The 17,331-nt window shown below is 42.1% G+C and overlaps 1 protein-coding gene across 4 annotated transcripts in view; it reads left to right on the plus strand.

Moving 5' to 3' along the window:
* The window catches only part of SCHIP1 (schwannomin interacting protein 1), a 670,407-nt gene extending 653,953 nt beyond the window's left edge, over nt 1-16,454 (plus strand). For all 4 annotated transcript variants that reach the window (XM_090273287.1, XM_090273312.1, XM_090273304.1 and 1 more), the window contains 5 exons: nt 7,569-7,686; nt 8,612-8,809; nt 9,705-9,828; nt 12,658-12,751; nt 15,820-16,454. In XM_090273287.1, the coding sequence (XP_090129413.1) occupies nt 7,569-7,686; nt 8,612-8,809; nt 9,705-9,828; nt 12,658-12,751; nt 15,820-15,871 (586 nt within the window). In that variant the 3' untranslated portion in view covers nt 15,872-16,454. The remainder of the gene's footprint in view (nt 1-7,568; nt 7,687-8,611; nt 8,810-9,704; nt 9,829-12,657; nt 12,752-15,819) is intronic.
* The last annotated feature ends 877 nt before the right edge of the window (nt 16,455-17,331 follow it).

Raw genomic sequence — 17,331 nt, forward strand, 5'->3', positions numbered from 1 at the left:
ATGTATATCTAAAGATTAGAGGTAACTATAAAGTGCCTAGCATGTCATGGATGCTCAAAAAATGGTAATTCTTTTTCATTTCAGGGTGCAGATCACTTAGAAATCATTAGGCTTCAATTAAGATGAGAGTAAACCACATTTGGTGCCTAGGAGAAGAAGCCTTATTCTGGTCTTCAGTGAATGCTGAAAAATAGTTGTGGGGAAAATGCATTTTTCCAACATTAAGATCCATCCTGTAATTCCAAATCTAATTACATGTAAGTGGTCATTAATGAAGGAATGGGACACAGAGGTGGAATTACATCCAGCAGCTGTCTGAGGAATGCAAGTATATATTTATAGCTCTCTAGAGACTCGGGTTAGGACGCAGGGGCTTGGCCAAAGAAAAGCTGCTGGCTGCTAGTTCCCTTTCCTGTTAGTCCCTTAGGTAGAGAAGGTTCTGTGAGGTTGGAAGCCTACCAGTCATTGTGATAATGTGTGCAGACAGAGGAATCTAGAACTAACCTTAGGAAAGGGAGCAGAAAAAGAGAGTATGTGCAGGATTAAGAGGAGGAAACGCAGAGAGGGCCATTCGCGCTTTAGCACCTTTATAGCTGCCTCTCGGCTTCTTCTGAGGAAGCCCGAGTCCTGTCAGTGGTGGGCGGCCAGAACAGGCCGCAAAGAGACATAACGCCCCCTTTCCCCCACTCCTCTCTTTAGCTCATAGTTTGAAACTACCCTTAATGTCTCTGGGCACAGAACTGCTGGAGGGTTGGCTTCCCATCCTTCTCCTACACTGTTCGCCACCCCTAATAGCCAGGCCCTCCTTTTTTTGCATTTCCCTACTCTTTCACTTTTCTTGGTTAACACTTTCTTGATCAGTGTCTGGGGTACTAAAGCATAAGTCTTTTCTCATATAAAAAATAGGGTGTGTGTGTGTGTGTGTGTGTGCGCATTGTGATTTAATGATCCAAGCATTGGTACATGTTAGGAAGACCTGGTTTCTGGTATTCTTCTTGGTTCAACTACTACTATGCATCCACTTAATATAGGGGTCGTGAACTATAAAATGTCTTCAGGGGCCAGCAAAAAACATAAACGAGTCAAGTAGCCCATGAAAGAACTGCAGCAAACTAGCAAGTGTGTGCCCTGGACAAAGGGGACCAGCAGCTGCTCTGCTGTAGCCTGTTGGTGACATGGAGTTTGCAGAGATGCTGTTGCCTGGTCATCAAATGAATGGATGGATGCGCAGTTAAACATCCCTTTTCTCTCTAATACAGTTATGAAAATAATTTATAGGTCCTGTGTGTGTGTGTGTGTGATGATACATATTGTTCTAGCAATATTCTCAGCCCTCCTTTTTAAAAAGTCAAATCATCATCCCCGGCATCACACAGCCTGTAACAAAGAGAACCAATACAATCCCACTAAAGTAAAATAAGAAATAGCAGTGTGTTTTCACAGTAACAAATATTAGGAAGCTAAAACGTTGCCTTTTCCTTTTTTAAAACAATAGTAATAGGTATTTCTCTAACTTTCATGATAAATGACAATATGGAACAGTCAGTAGGGAAAAGAAGAGGGAGATGCAAGGTTTGGGGGATGGGAACAGTAGTTTGTAACTTACCAACCTACCTCAGCACATCCCAAAGAGATACCATCACACCTGTGCTACATCTAGAACTTATCCAGAGCTCAGCTGTTCTCATGTTCTTTCTTCACGACAAACCCTTGGGAAAATGAAATGTGTTTACAGCTACCCTTGGATAATTACAGCCCACATTTTATGTTCCTTCTCCTTTGAAATTCTCACAGAACAGGAAAAAGTAGGATATAAAAATTATGGGTGATTATTCATTATGTGTAAAGTTTTTGAATAAGGCATCAAAGATCCATTAAAATAAATGGAAATAATGTATTTTAACAGCTCGTCCACAAACTAGTTGGAGATACTGAGTAACGAATGGCACAGCAGGGCATGTGGCTCTTAGTCACTCTGGTTGTGATCAAATCATGAGCAAGGCATGTTTGAAATCCATAGGCATATGGGAAGTTCCCTCTCATTCTGTTTCTTAAGGAAACTGTACAATTGAATTGAAATTATAAGCAACTCCAGGAGGTATCTGCCCTTTAAAATTATATTGCCATCACGGGCATGATCTAATAAATCCAAACCTAAGGTTAAGTGGGGAAAAGGCCACAGGATTCCAAAACCAGAGGTCCCACCTGTAGTCTCTTGCTTTGTGACCTTGTCCCAGTTCTCCGCTGCCACAATGATAATGCAGTGATAAACCACCCACACCAGTGGCATACAACAATAAGCACTAATATTGGCTTAGGAGCCGGTGTAGGTCAGCTGAGCAGTTCTGCTAATCAGGGCTGGACTCTCATGGGCTTACTCATGCATCTGTGGTCAGCTCCAGGCTGATGAGTTGCTTCTACCGCTCTTGGCTGAGCTCTGTCATGTGTGCCCAGCTTCAGTTGGGACAGCTGCTGATTGAGCTCTGTGCTGCAGAGTCACTCATCTGCCAGCGGCTAGCCTGGACTTGTGGCAGGAAGGGTTCCCTGAGAGGGAGGCTTGGAAGTGGAATGAAGGCACTTCCTCTGCATTCTGTTGACCAGGACAAGTCAGGACACCAGCCCAGAAGTAGGGAAGTAGACTTTACCTCCTGATGGAAGAAGCAACTAAGTCTTATTGCAGATACTGGGGAATGGGGGGGTGAGGATTGGAACCATTTTTATAATGAGGCTGTCACAGTTCTGGGGCAAGTCATTGGACTTCTCTAAGTAACGATTACCTTGCCTATAAGCCACAGGTGGTTGGTTGTTCAGCCCAAGCAGAGAATGTAAGTGCACATACTTTTAAACCCAAATTCAGTGCACCATTTCAAGTAAAATTAACTAAGGGTAGTGCAAGGGAAAAAAAACAAAGAATTTTAAATATTTATGGAAGTTGCTGGTGGTCCGAGCTGGTACTAGGAGATTCCTATTTCTCACATCAGAAAACACCAAATAATTCTGGGGCTCAGAACTGGCTACAGACTAGCCCAGTCCCAGTCACCACCCAAGGCCAAGGACTTAGGCCCGATCACAATGGCTACTGCCCCACTAGAAGTCACAGCAGACTTGAGGATCCTTGCATTGTCTGTCTCAGGAAATAAACTGGCCTTGTCCTTGTGTTTTGAAAACAGTATTATCTTTATACCAATTCCTGTTACCACTTGGCTAAATTTTTGAGATATCCTCTTAGTAGTTAAGGACTTTTTATTTCTACCATCCTCTCAGTTTAGTGAGTATTTTAGTAATATCTCTGGTAAGGTAGTTGGAAGCCAGCACAACATTTTCTAAGTAACAGTCTTCCTCACTGTAAATGCCCAGCAGACGTGGGCACTGAACAGCCTCTCCACTAACTGCCTGGCCACTCTCGGCCACTTCTGCTCACACTGAGATGTCCAGGAGACACACTTAGTCTTTATCTCTTCATCTTTCTGAACATTCTCCATCCAGAACTCCCTGTTTCCAGACCCCCTGGCCTTCCTGTCAGTAGCTTTGGTCTGCAGTGTGGTTTTCCATTGCCTCGTGGTACATAAGGAGGGGAGTCTGGCAGAACCAGGATGCAGGCCTTTCAGAACAAAAATCCACAGGCGCACAGCACTCATGCAGCCTTTTGCGGGCAATGCTCTTCTAATGTCCCTGGAAACCCCAGGTAACCTTGACTAGGATATCTTAAATTATATTCCTCATTAACATGATGAAGGTTGTGTTTTGTTTTGACCTCAGACTGTGCTTGAGAGATCCAGACAAATTAGACCCCTAGCAGCTTGGGTTCTGCAATCCTGTGCGGCCTGGTTGTAAGTGAGACTGGGTGCCCTCTGGTGTGAGGGACAGAGACCAGGACTCCAGGTTCCAGGTGTGAGCCTCGGTTCAGCTGTGCCTCCCCAGGCTGGAGGGGGCCAGAGTGGGGGTTATCGAGCTTGACCGTGCACACAGAGGCCTCCAGCAGCACAGGCGAGGGGGGGTGGGGCGGGGGGCAGAGGCTGCTCAGCCCACAGTCAGATCCCTGCCTAGGAGCTGTGGATGAGCTTACCCAAAGCCACCTTCATCTTAAAACCTACTTAAGGGCTAAAGGCAAACAAATCCTTTTTGAAATTTGAATCCGTTTTAAGATGTCTACAGAAATCCCCTCTGAACCATCAGCTGTTGTGTTACAGAAGTTTCTTTTCTGGGAGCAGCGTTCTTGGTGATTACCGCTATGAGGAATTATACGTCTCATCCTGTAAGAAGCTCTGTTCAGTTTCCCACGGTGATAATGTGGTACTAAGGCGATTTTCTCAATTTCTACCTGAGGTGTTTTTTCATTTCATTCTGGCTATTAAATCCTTCCCCTCCCCCACTTTCTTTCTTTGCCTTTCCTGAATTAGAAATGCTACATGTGGTGGTTGATTTGGGTCCGAGTTGATCCTAACACAAAGTTCAGTTTGCAGACTGAACAATAGAATTTACCATCAAAATTTCTTCAGAATATCTATCTTTGGACATTTTAAATCTTATTTTGTAATGATATCATAGGTTATTTTATATTTTTATAATCTGTGTATCCAGTGGCCAGATGCTTCTTTTCAAAACTTGAGCTATTCAATAAATAGAAAATGCTATGTAATCTTAGATTCTAATTATATTTAATTTAAAATGACTTTTATTTTAAAATACGTCTTTAAAATGTCTTTTTAATTTGCAAATTTATTTTCCATTATCTTCCAATCCATAAGTCTTGAGTTTTATTATTATTATAATAGGTTGATATTGGGGTGTTTTCTTTTAACCAACTATAGATAATAAATTTTAAAGCCTAATTTGTATGTGATCAAAGGGTAACCTAAATGTATTAGCTTTCTCCAGGGAAAAATATCCAGTGAGAGGAAGTAAGAAGGAGACAAATTTCAGCTTCGTAGAGGTAAAACTGTCTAGCAGAGTTAAAGACAGCTCACGCACACTGTAAGAGCTGAGTGCATATCTGGGAACCGCTGTGACCAGGCGAGGTACTCCAGTAAATGATGGTAGAGGTCCCTTTACAAAGTCACATGGCTTTAAAAATTCTGTGTTTCTTTGTCTAGGCTTTCAGAAAGTAGAGAAAGGGGGTGGGGGGTGATTAACATGTACAAAACACCTGCCTTCTACCCAGCTCTCTGCTAATAACCCTTCCCATTCTTCCTATAAAACACTGAATTTTTCACCCCATTTGACAGATGAGGAAACCGAGAGCCCTAGAGTAACATGTTTAGGAATACACGTGAGGATTCAGAACCCAAGTCCGAATCAACCCAGGCACCCCGAGCTGATCAGAAAGCACCTGTTGGCTTCTGCGCCAGCCTTAGGCCCAGCTCTCTTTGCCACCCGTGAGGGCAGGAAGGGAACCGAACTGGGTCTACTGAGGGAAAGGCTGCATTTCCTTCCTGGGGAAATAAGGTGGGACTTCCAGTCATTACAGAAGCGAACAATAGGTGGCGGTACATACACGTAACAGTGTGGTGCCTGTGTTAAATCATTAGATTTCCTTTTCTAGGTTATGTATCATTTTCTAAGAAGCACTTTATATCAGTCATTTGAGCGATTTGTACAAAGCATCCCTACCCATTGGAATTTTTTAAAAAATCAAATTCAGGTGTCAACTGCCAGACGAGTAGTTCTTTGCCTTTCTCCCTGTGGCTGTGATAATGCTGAGCCGTTTGGTATCCACTGTCCTAAACCAGGTTTAGACAAGCCTTAGGGTCCTTGCTGGTTAGGAGCCTGCTTTTGCCTTTTCTTTCTCTACTCTTACACACTGGGGATGCTAAGAAAATTACTTCTTTAAGAACTCCGCATCACCAAACAGCAGGAAAATGTGTTCAATTTCAGAAGAAGGTTAGGACAAGGAATTGGACTCCTTGTCTGGCCTAGTATATAGCAGATGCACAGCTGGGTGACCCTTGGTGACCACATTCCCGCAGCTTCCCTCCTGGAGCTTCAGGATTTGCCTCAGACAGAAGCTCCCGAGAAAGCTCCGCCTCCAAGCTCCGAGAACACAGGCAGGCAGCCTGCAGCATCGCTGCCTCCGTAGGCTGTGCCTTTCTCACTGGGTTTGGGGTATCCTTAAGTTTCTCTAGGGTGAACCTATGGTGTGGTTTTTTCTTAATGACATAAAGGAATTCCCTTGGTTGGCTTTTGGCAACTGCCTTAAATAAAAATTTGCCTTCAGATGACCCTATTCTGTCTATTGGGGGGGGGGGGAGTCTTCAGAGAGCTGTGGCCCTGGGAGGCTGGCTCTGAGAGCTCTTGGGATTGTCCCCATGGGACAGAACACTAATGACACCACGCAGCTCTATTTGGCTGAGGACCCCATTCATCTTCACCGACGGAGATATAAACTCAATGACTGAATACATTTTGGAGGGTACCAACTATGTGTTCATATTGTGCTGGGCACTATAATATGTGGCCTTAACCCTTTTAGTGCCAACGTCACTGTGAGCAATGCTGACAAATTTTCCCAAAAGTGCCAGTGTCGCTCCCAGCAACACTTTTTACAATGGCTATATATGTAAATAACAATGGAATAATTCATATTTTATGTTTTGTTCTCTTTTTTTGTACCTCGGGTTATATATTGATATAACTTTTTCTCATGTTGATCCAAATTTCAAATTTTTACTCTTGTTCAAATACTGACATATTAATTCTGTTATAATTTTTACTTACATGTTAAACAGTCCTTTTAATTTCATTTATCTTTGCAATAATCGTCGAAACTATGCAGTGTGCATGATAAGGAAGCTTTTGCTAATGGACATTTTCATTGCTTCACGGTATAGCGTTAGCATTTTGTTTATAAACTGTCACTGTTGATATCTATTGATATATGTCTCTAGTGTGAATGCCATTTGTGTTCTTTATTTCATACATTGTTTTTTTTCTTTCAAAAATTTATGCAATATTTGGCATACTTCTTGTTATCCATGTTGATATGTGCTTTTTCAAATTATAATCATAGGTTTTATATTATGCCAAATATTATACTTCAAAACCCATATTGAAGGAAAGAATTTTATTTTTTCTAAAATAATTATCATTTTAATGCAATAAATTTTTTGCTAAACTGCATCAAAGAACACTGCTTACAAAAGAAGAGTGTATTTACTACATGTCATGAAGTTTTCAGCAAATTATTATGAATAATAATATTTTTACAGACATTTTTCATAAACTCTGCATTTCTCAGCAAAATAGCCTGGAATTTCTCACGTGATTTTAGCAATTATGCATGGCACTCAAAGGGTTAAATATTTTTTATTTCACATGAAATGAGTGGAAAAACTAATACAATAGTGGTAAAATTTATTATTTTATCACTTACCAAGTTGTAAAGTTATCAGGTCATTATTATTATCCTCTTGTATGTTACTACTTACGAGTTAAGAGTAATGTTGGTCACTCCCTTCTGCACATGAAGAACACATAAAACTGCTTTTTATTGGCAAAACCAGGCAGTCCCATTGGGTGCAGCCAGGTAACAAATGCTGAGTGGACTTAGTGTCCTGTTTACTTCTGCCCAGGCTGCAGAGTGGGATGAACCTGCAGATCTGCTTTGTCAACGACAGCGGCAGTGACAAGGACAGCGATGCGGATGACAGCAAGACGGAAACCAGCTTGGACACTCCCTTGTCGCCCATGGTGAGTCCCGCGCTGCCCCTGGGGCTGGGTGTGTGTACGTCCCTGGTCATTCAGCTTCTTTTCCATTGTTAGTCGGGAACAAGCATCACAGAGATTTAAATGGAGAAATGTCACTTTGCATTTCTCAATGTGGCATGCCCTGACATCCGGCAAGGATTGAAAAATCAAAACTGGGAGGCAGCAAGGTTGCATAAGCTCTGTGAAAGTTAGTAACTAGTTTCCTATTAAACCGTAAGAGAAATCACATGTTCCCTAAAAAATTCTAAGGGAAAAGATGCTAAATACCAATCCTTCCCCACTGGGTTTAGAAATATGAGCCCAGAGTAGCAGCAGGACACATTCTAAAAAGATGGGGAAGGGCAGGGCAGGGTGGGAAAGCTCCTGCACAGGCGTCGCTCAGAGAAACTGGCAAGTGTGTGTAGTCTTCCTTACTCACTCCTTGCACTCACATTATAAAAGATGGCTTCCTGGCCACGAGTGCTCATTGCTGGAGCTCTTGCCACTCTGTGACGTCTGTGCATCACTTTTCTCACCAACCAATCATGTTTTCTTACCAAGGAAACCATGTTGGTCATTGGATACCTGAGATCCTGTCCACTCCGGAGAGCTACACACTGCCTTACCTCTGAGTTTAAATAGTTTGCTGTGTCCAGCCTCTTGAGACCAAGAATTAAAGAAACTGATTCAAGTCTGGCATAAATCTAATTCTTCCTATTATTTATTTATTATGCTACTCTTTATGCTAAAATCATAATCTGTTATCGACACTAGGGAAATAAACTACCTTTTGAGATTAGGACACATCAAATCAAGTGGCGAGCTGAGCTGATGGCGGGGAGTCTCGGGAGGGCTCAGGGATGCTCCTGCCCCTCTCCCAAGCGAGTACCTGGCATGCAGAGCTCAGCGCTGCTCTTTCTTTTCGCAGAGCAAACAGAGTTCTTCCTATTCTGATAGAGACACTACTGAAGAGGAATCTGAATCCCTAGACGATATGGATTTCCTCACAAGGCAAAAGAAATTGCAAGCCGAAGCCAAAATGGCCCTCGCCATGGCCAAACCCATGGCCAAAATGCAAGTAGAAGTGGAAAAACAGAACAGGAAAAAGTCTCCCGTCGCTGATCTCGTAAGCAGCAAAGGCTGAAACGCAAGCCAGTGTTTGGTGGCTGCCAATGGTTGACACTATCCCAGCCCTTGACCAGAATTATGCAAACTTGGGTTTCTCCAAGGCAGTTTGTAAAAAGTACTGCCATTGAGAAATATTTAAGTTTGTTTCTTTTTCCTTTCTACTGTATCACTGAAAGATACACAAGCAACAGGTTTCACAGAAGTAAACTTTGCTCTTGATTCATAAATACTGTGTTGCTGAGGGACAATATTAGCTGTCATGGGAATGTTGATACTTACATTCCTTTAAAGCTACCTCAGCTTAAGAACCTGTTGGTTGTGGCAAACTCACTACTGCTCTAGCTCTTGTTCCCACTTCTGAGTGAAGACAGTATGGCAGAGCAGATAAGAGCCCTAGCTCTGCCACCAACCTGCCCTGGGGCTCTGTGCAGGTTACATAAGTCTCAGTTTTCTCATCTGTGAAATGGGAATCACAATAACACCTGTGTCATCATGATTGTGAGAATTCAGTGAGCAGAGCATTCAGAGCACATAACAGTGCTTGTAGCATGGCATAAATTAATAAATAGCTGATGTTATTAATTTTACCCATGTCATTAATATTATTTGAGTTCCCTGATCATTCATTTGTGAATCTAATAATTGACTCAAGGTGGTTACCACCTGTGTAAAGAATCAGTCTGAAAGCTTTGGCATTTTGATGCTGATCATGTTTTAGACAATGTGGTGTGTAGGGGGCCTCACAGTGGGAAAGTGAGACTGGGAAAGCTTTTCAGCCCAGAACTTGAATCAAAGTGGGTGAGCGGGGGGTTCTTTTAGGAGGAAACTGGGTCTGGGGTTCAGGATATTTGCTGCTCTGCTCACATCTCCATTTCTTCCCCTTGTATCTCCAGCTGCCACACATGCCTCATATAAGCGAATGCTTGATGAAAAGAAGTCTAAAGCCCACTGACCTGAGAGGCATGACTGTTGGGCAGCTACAAGTGATAGTCAATGATCTCCATTCGCAGATAGAAAGTAAGTGTAAAATGTGCTTTAAAGTGGGATGATAAACGTAAAATACAATGGGATGGCACCCCTTCCTTGATTCAGTTGCTTTGTACGTTTCATTGGGTTCCTCCTGTGTGCTTGCAAGGAAAGGAAGAGAATCAAACCCTCTCTCCCTCTCCCTGTCTCTTTCATTACTTTGAAATATTCAGAAACTTCAAGAATTGCTCAAGGTTAGGTCCTTCTTATTTATTTTAAATCACCAGCTCCTAACAAGTGCTTGGTATCTATTTGGCCTGCACCACCTGTTTCTAGAATACAATTTAATAGTCACAGGTCATTTGTTATATAATTATACCCTCATCTTTACTGGTGCCTTCATTCATTTTAGGTCATCAAATCAAATTCGACTTATTTTGTGGTACTCCAGGTGGTGAGAGTATATATGACCAACATGTGAAAACTATAGGCTGACAAACTATGGACCTGTTTTCCCCAGAACATCTGCAGTGCAAAGGAGTAGCTGATTGAACTACAGAAGGGTCCATTGCTTTGCCCGATGAAAAAGAGGACATGCTCACTTGGGCAGTGTGGTTAGGCCAGATGGACTCACGAGCCCTCTGAATATATGGTTTCTTAAAATCATTTGGACTTACAGAGAAAGCCACCTAAGAGATGTATCAACCAAATGCATTCAGACAAACCAACTATAAAAAGCATGTTTTAAGAGCCAAGTGGGGAAATCTGAACACTGACTAAATGTTTTATTAAATATTTATTTTTTTATTCAGATACAATAACAATATTATGATTATGTTAATTTTTTAACAGAGCCCTATCTTTAGAAATATATACTAAGAGAATTATGCTTAGTGAAATAAGCCAGGCAAAGAAAGCAAAATACCATATGATATCACCCAATACAGGAAACTAAAGAGCAACACAAACAAACGAACTAAATAGGCAAAGACTAGAATAGTAGTCAGTAGGGGGGAGGGGGGAGGGAGAGAAGGGGGATAAGTAAGGGAAGGGTCTAGTCCAGGAACGTATATGAATGACCCATGGACATGGACAACGGGGAGGGATATGATTGTGGGAGAAGGGGTGGGCTGGGAGGGGGGAGCAATGGGGGGAAAATGGGACAACTGTAATTGAATAACCAAAAAATAAAATTAAAAAAAAAAAAATATATATATATATATATATGTACTGAAGCACTGACAGATGAAATAATATGATATCTGGGATTTGTTTTAAAATAATCCTGTAGGAGCAGGGTGGATAACATGAGTCAAGATTGGCTAGTTGAGCACATGGGACAGTCTTAAAGTATGCTCTTAGCTTTTGTATCAGTTTGAAATTTTCTATAATAAAAGGTTTAAAACTTCATAAGGGGAGAAACAATTCCTATGCACTCTATAGGCACTCTACTGAGTACTAGTATAGAAAGCTACCCCAAGAACACATCAGAAAAAAATAGAATTGGACATATTCAGTGTCAAGTTAATACACTCAGTATCGTTTTAAAATCAAGAAAATGAGTTTACTATTTTAATTAAGAAACCATAGATTCGCTGGAATTTTTAATATTCTACTACATTTTTATTTGAGTCGAGAATAAATTCCTAGGAATTTTATTTTTTCTAGTAATGTTTTACCACTAAAGCATCTTCCTTAGATTTTTAAATAATAAAATTGTCATCTTGTCCTTTTCAGGGGTAGATGAAGTTTTAGACCTCTTTATTTGTGATTTTTTGTGATTTTTTTTTTCCCCTCTCTTTAAAATTGGAAACTAGTATGAACTAAAGGCAGACAAATGCGTCATTTGAAGTACGGATCTCTAAGAACATTTACAAAGGGGGCCTGGCTGAATACCCACTTCCTTTCTTTGGTTTCTGGGCCCAGATCTCTTGCTAAAATGAATGTTCTCTCCCATATGTCCATGTATCCAGACTTAGAAGCTTTTTTTTCTTTTTTTTAATCCTCACCCAAGGATTTTTTTTCATTGCTTTGAGAGAGAGAGAGAGAAAGAGAGAGAGGTGAAATGTCGATTGGTTGCCCCAGCCAGGGATCAAACCTATGACCTTTCGTTCCACGAGACAGTGCTCCAACCACCTGAGCTACACTGGCCAGAGCCAGACTTAGAAGCTTTAATTCTTAGCTGAACTGAAGGGGAAATGCAAGAGAGAGCCTCTTGCTTGTTCGTATTTTTCAAAGGCAGAAGCCATATTGACCCAATGCATGGATTCAGGAGAATTAGAAATGTTTCCATCTATTTCATTCCCATAGAAGTTCTAAGGAATATTTGCCTTGGCACCTGTTGTCCAGGGATTTGAGGGTTATTTCTTCAGGTCTTACCCATCTCTCTTGAGCTAATACTTTACCCTAGAACAGCCTGCACGTAGGGCTGCCCCTTCCCAAGGCCGCGAGAAGCCTTGGAGCACCCCCGAGGCACCCTCCCCTCAGCTGGCAGCTGATGTAACCTCCATGTGGCAGGAACGGTGGAAAACTTAATAAACCCCAGAGTTTCTTGCTCACATTTTTTCAAAACAAAACCCTGGTTTCCTAACAAGCTGTTTCCCAGGTAATTAGCGATTTCTTTTCCCACTTTAATGTGAATGTATTTGGAAATACTTTGTACTTTACTCCTTTTCTTCCAGCCCTCCTGTAATTATGCAAACTAGTCAGGTTTTCAAATTGATGGCTTCCCTGAGGTTATGAGAAGCTAATATAGGAATTCTAAATTTTAACAAAAAACATGTGTGTAGATATCTGTGACACGTGTACCCATACAGAGTCACTCCTTCTGACTTGGATGCAATCTTACCTATTTTTAAATTCTCTCTTCCTTTGCTCCAGGCTTGAATGAAGAGTTGGTCCAGCTGCTTCTCATCCGAGATGAGCTGCACACAGAACAAGATGCTATGCTGGTGGACATTGAAGACTTGACCAGGTTTGTGAGGTTTCACCCTTTCCAAAAAGAGAAAGAAGCCCAGGATGGTCTAAAGTTTCAGAATCAGGGTCAGAGTGAGCGCTAGAGAGCTGCCTCCCTTACGTTCTTGAGTTGCTCACCTAATCCCTGCTGGTGTCAGCTGTTCGGATGGAGGAGAAGTGGCCCAAAGTGCTCCTTGCGAGACATGTTCCTTCTCACAACCATCCCTCCCTGGTGATGGCTGTCGGGGCCTAAGAACGTGCGGGCGCACCCAGGTCAGGTCAGCAGTTCTGGCCCCCAAGGACTTGATCCTGGAGGACCAGCCCCAGGGAGTCAACTCTAAGCCCTTCCACGCTGGCAGGTTTCCAGGGTATGAGCAACCCTGTCGTGGAAGCCACAAAATGGCACTGGCTAGTATGTGACCTGACTCTTGATCACATGCACTGTGCCCAGAAGGCAGGGACACTGGCATCTTTCCACAGGACCAGTGCTGCCAGATTGCTCTCCCCAGGGCAAAACTCCAGGACCGGAGTATCTAGCTGGGCCTGGCTCCAAGTGCCTCTCTGCAAAGAGAGAGAGAACACTTCCTTCCCTAGGAGATAAGGAAGTTAGGCTAATGCTAGTCAAGACCTTGCATTTGTTAGTGTTCCTCATAGAAAAGCCTGTCACCCTAACTATAGAAAGTACACAAAATACTGTCAGCATTCCTACTATCTCATATTTACTTTGGCACCTTTTCTGAGACAGGTTATTTGAAGCCTTTTTAAACCAGGAGGCAACAGTTACTGTTAATCCCAGGAATGGTATTCAGAGAGTAAAAGGCTCCCCAAGGAAAGAAAGAACATTGCTTGTCAGAATAACATAAGGAATTAACCACATGATACAGAACCATCCAAGAGAAGCATGAAAACATGTGTGGTAAAAATACTCTCAGGACCCCTTCTCAGTGTGTAACACTGGGTGAAATATTTTTCTAAATGTAATGTTATAAAAATTGTTTTGGTACCCAAATAAATGCAATGCAGCCATGTTTAGGCTTTTTTTTTTTTTTTTTTAAGGACCTGTGAGCAGCACTGTTTTGTATGCTTTGAATATTAGACTGCCTCACGCCTAACAAAAAGGCAATGACAAAATCAAAAAACCAGACGGCCTTCCTCTACCTTCTTAGCGTATTTGCCTGCATCTCAAATAACACTCACATAATATCATTGCCATCTACAGATATATCCTGGCACAGCACCAACAACTATAAGATGCATCACTTTTTGTCAGTGTAAGAAATTTGCATACAGGCCTTAAGATTGTGAGAAAGCTGTAGTGAAATATACGCCCAGGACCTGCATCTTTGAAAAATATGTGAACTCTTTGATAAATCTATGATGTGCCCATAGGAGCAGAGACTTTTAATCTGACTCTCAAAGCAGCATTGGCCTTGCTCATTGCAAGGAGGACATGGAGAGGCTCCTCCCTCCTCTCCAAGGATTATGTTGTTACTAGGACTGTAGTATATGTTTTGCGTATACCTTTCAGATGGTGTGATCATGGGAAGCAAGGCGGGCAGAACCCCACTGGTGTAGGCAGGGAGAAGTTTCTGTGTCTGTTCCTGGCTGCAGAAACATAACTTGGCTCCTGAGGGAAACTGAGGATACTTAAATGTCCCTACCGAGCTTCCCAGCCAGATCTGAGTGGGCTGAGAGCATGGCTGTAGGGCTGCTGAAGTCCCGTTCAACCCTGCTTCTCACCTGCCCCACTCCCACCATCCAGAGGGCAGTTCAGATCAGTGGTTCTCAGATTAGGCTGTACAGTGGAACCCCTGGGACCCTTTATAAAGTATTGACACATCAACAGGGCCATGAGGTGGTCTGCAAAAGAGCACTTCTTTTTTTGTTTTAGGAACAGTTTTTGTTTTTCTTTTTAAGTTCCTTTATTTTTAAATGAATATCACCAATTATTTGTGGGCTGTTGAATGTGGCAAGGACTCTATTGTCACTTCCTTATTTCAGAAGGTATTTGCGGTTTGTCTTCTCTGTACTATAGATATGAGACATTCTGCATAAAACCAATGAGTTAAACTTGACGTCATAGACTACCCAAATCAGGGCAGCCCCTGATCCTTTGGATACATCTGGAAACCACATACGTAGAGGGTTTTCTCTTGCCAAATTTATAATTTCCTAATATCCTTCTTCAAAACATTTGTCTCTACAGCCTTCAGACCCTACCATTCTCAGAGAAAATGTGTAGTTAGTGCCCATTCAAATGACGTAAGCAGCTTGGCCATTCCTCCCGCCGCCTCCGCTGGCCAGGTGCTGGGTCAGCCAGCCTTTGGGCTCAGAGGCCAGAACAGAGCTGGATGAATAAGAAGACTCACCTCATCCTGCTCCTGCCCGCACTGCCATGATCATGCCCTTAGGACTGTTTGGGGGGGTGGGGGGTGGGGGGGGATGTACGCAAACTTGGAAATTCCTTAAATCCACCAAAACCTGCCATTTGCTAGGAGAACATCAACTCCTATAAGAATGGCATAAGATTACTGACCTCTGACTTCTTTCTGGAGCCTTGCTAATACACTTAGATGTGCCTGTGTACATGTGCATGTTTTCAGTGAAAAGTAGCCGTGAATGTCACACTGCCTCGTTTTGACTCTTGGCTTAGCACTTATTTCATATCTGCGGGCTCCTTGTTTGCTCTTTGCTCCTTTCTGGTCTCTCTCCATTGGCATCTATGCCCCGTGAGAACAAAGGCCTCATTGTCTGCTCACCCCCAAACCCCCTGCATCAGGAGCCGCCAGCGCCTGATGCATAGTGAACATTCGTGGAATAAATGGTCGCAGAGACTTCTCTCCTCATTTTTAAACATAGCACTTGAGCCAGGCTCAGGTTAATCCAGTGGCTTATTAAATAAAAGGAATCATGCATAGAATATAAAAATTGAAGAGGGCAAATCCATTAAAATTAAGAACTGTTCCTTGGTTCTCCTGATTTCACTTGAGTAACCCTGAACCTCTGTTTGGAGGATGTTTTAGCTGTTGGTGGGAAAGTAGCTTGGGTCATTCTTCTCAGCACTAAATAATTGTATTACTTTTACAGACATGCCGAAAGTCAGCAGAAGCACATGGCAGAGAAAATGCCCACTAAGTGAAAAGAAGCCATCCAACCAGAGGACAAGCTAGACTTCATTATGCTTTTGTGGTTGTAAAAATGTTGTTGCTAAAGGTGGCGCAGAAACAAGCAAATATCAGTGTTAGTCATTGATAATGTCTGAAGCTTAATGTCCAGTGATTGGCCTTTGCTTCTTAATTTATTTTAATTTTTTTACTGTGCCACTAAATATCAGGCATTTTAATAAAATATTGTTACAAAAATGTACAGTACTTACACCATCACAACTCATGGTTGATTAAAGAGGGTAGTTTTAATTTTATTTTTATTTGTTTAGACATTTTAAGTTGGAGCAGTATTTTCCCACAGACTCCTTCCACCCTCCACTGTAGTTTTAAGAACTGTAAATGACGGTGCTATACAAGTCACAACATACATGCCTGCCTCGTAGTGAAGTTGTAGCTCCCCGTAATATGTATATTTTAATCAGTTTTCAACATTTTGTGAATGTTGACTACCTGAAGTTCATTTTTAGATGTGCTATTAATATTCTGTTGGATTCAGAGGGTTCCTTGAAAGTTTTATGTATAAATATGTAAAATTAAAATTAAAATTTTGTTTCATATGATATGTCTTTTTGCTCACGAGCAAGCCCTACACCGGCAATATTTCTTCCCTTTTCACTCTTCCTCAACTACATTCCTCGCCAGGAATTTCTTTCTGTTTTAACCACTTCTGTTGGTCTCATGAAGAAGCATGCCAAGTCTAAAGAAGTAGATGATGGGTTATTTTATCAGAGAAAAAGCGAAGTGCTCTCCAGAGGACCAGCAATGCAGTGACTTGCCGAGAAGATGGGGACAACTGTGTGAGAGTTTGTGTGAGTGACCGTGTATATGACTGAGCATGTGTGAGAGAGTGTGTGTACATCTGTACGTGAGTGATCCAAAGAAGACAACATCAGCAGCACCTGAGCTGGCGCTTCTGTTACTGCTCAGAGTTACCAGTCTGGAAGTCTAGCCCTGTACCATTTTCTAGCTACTGGTCTTGTTAGAGCCTATTACTGTATCAGAACTCCTTTTATCAAATTTGCCACATGAACACCTGTTGCTTGCACTTAACGTATTTCTCAAGGCCAGGTGTTGCCATTTTTCCAATTGTAACCACTTCCACTGGTCTCATGAAGAAAAATGCCAAGTTCAAAGAAGTATTATTCCCCAGTAAGTAGAGAGCTTCATAAAATCAGTTTAATTAGCTAACGTGCCTGCAGATGTTAGGGAAGCATAAACTAAGGCCGAGATGAGCAATCAATATCCCAGAACCACCCACAGACCACCTGGTTTCATGCTAAGGTCCATGAGGTATAGTACTCTGAAAAGAGAAGACAACTGTCTATATTCTCCTTTTATTTTTTAAGATTTTTAGTTATTTTTAGAAAGGGGAAGGGAGAGATGTGGCCCACAACCCAGGCATGTGCCCTGACTGGGAATCAAACCTGGGACC

The sequence above is a fragment of the Furipterus horrens genome, unplaced genomic scaffold (assembly GCF_987537825.1).
Source record: "Furipterus horrens unplaced genomic scaffold, mFurHor1.1.pri manual_scaffold_1, whole genome shotgun sequence".
In the NCBI taxonomy this organism is placed as follows: Eukaryota; Metazoa; Chordata; class Mammalia; order Chiroptera; family Furipteridae; genus Furipterus; species Furipterus horrens.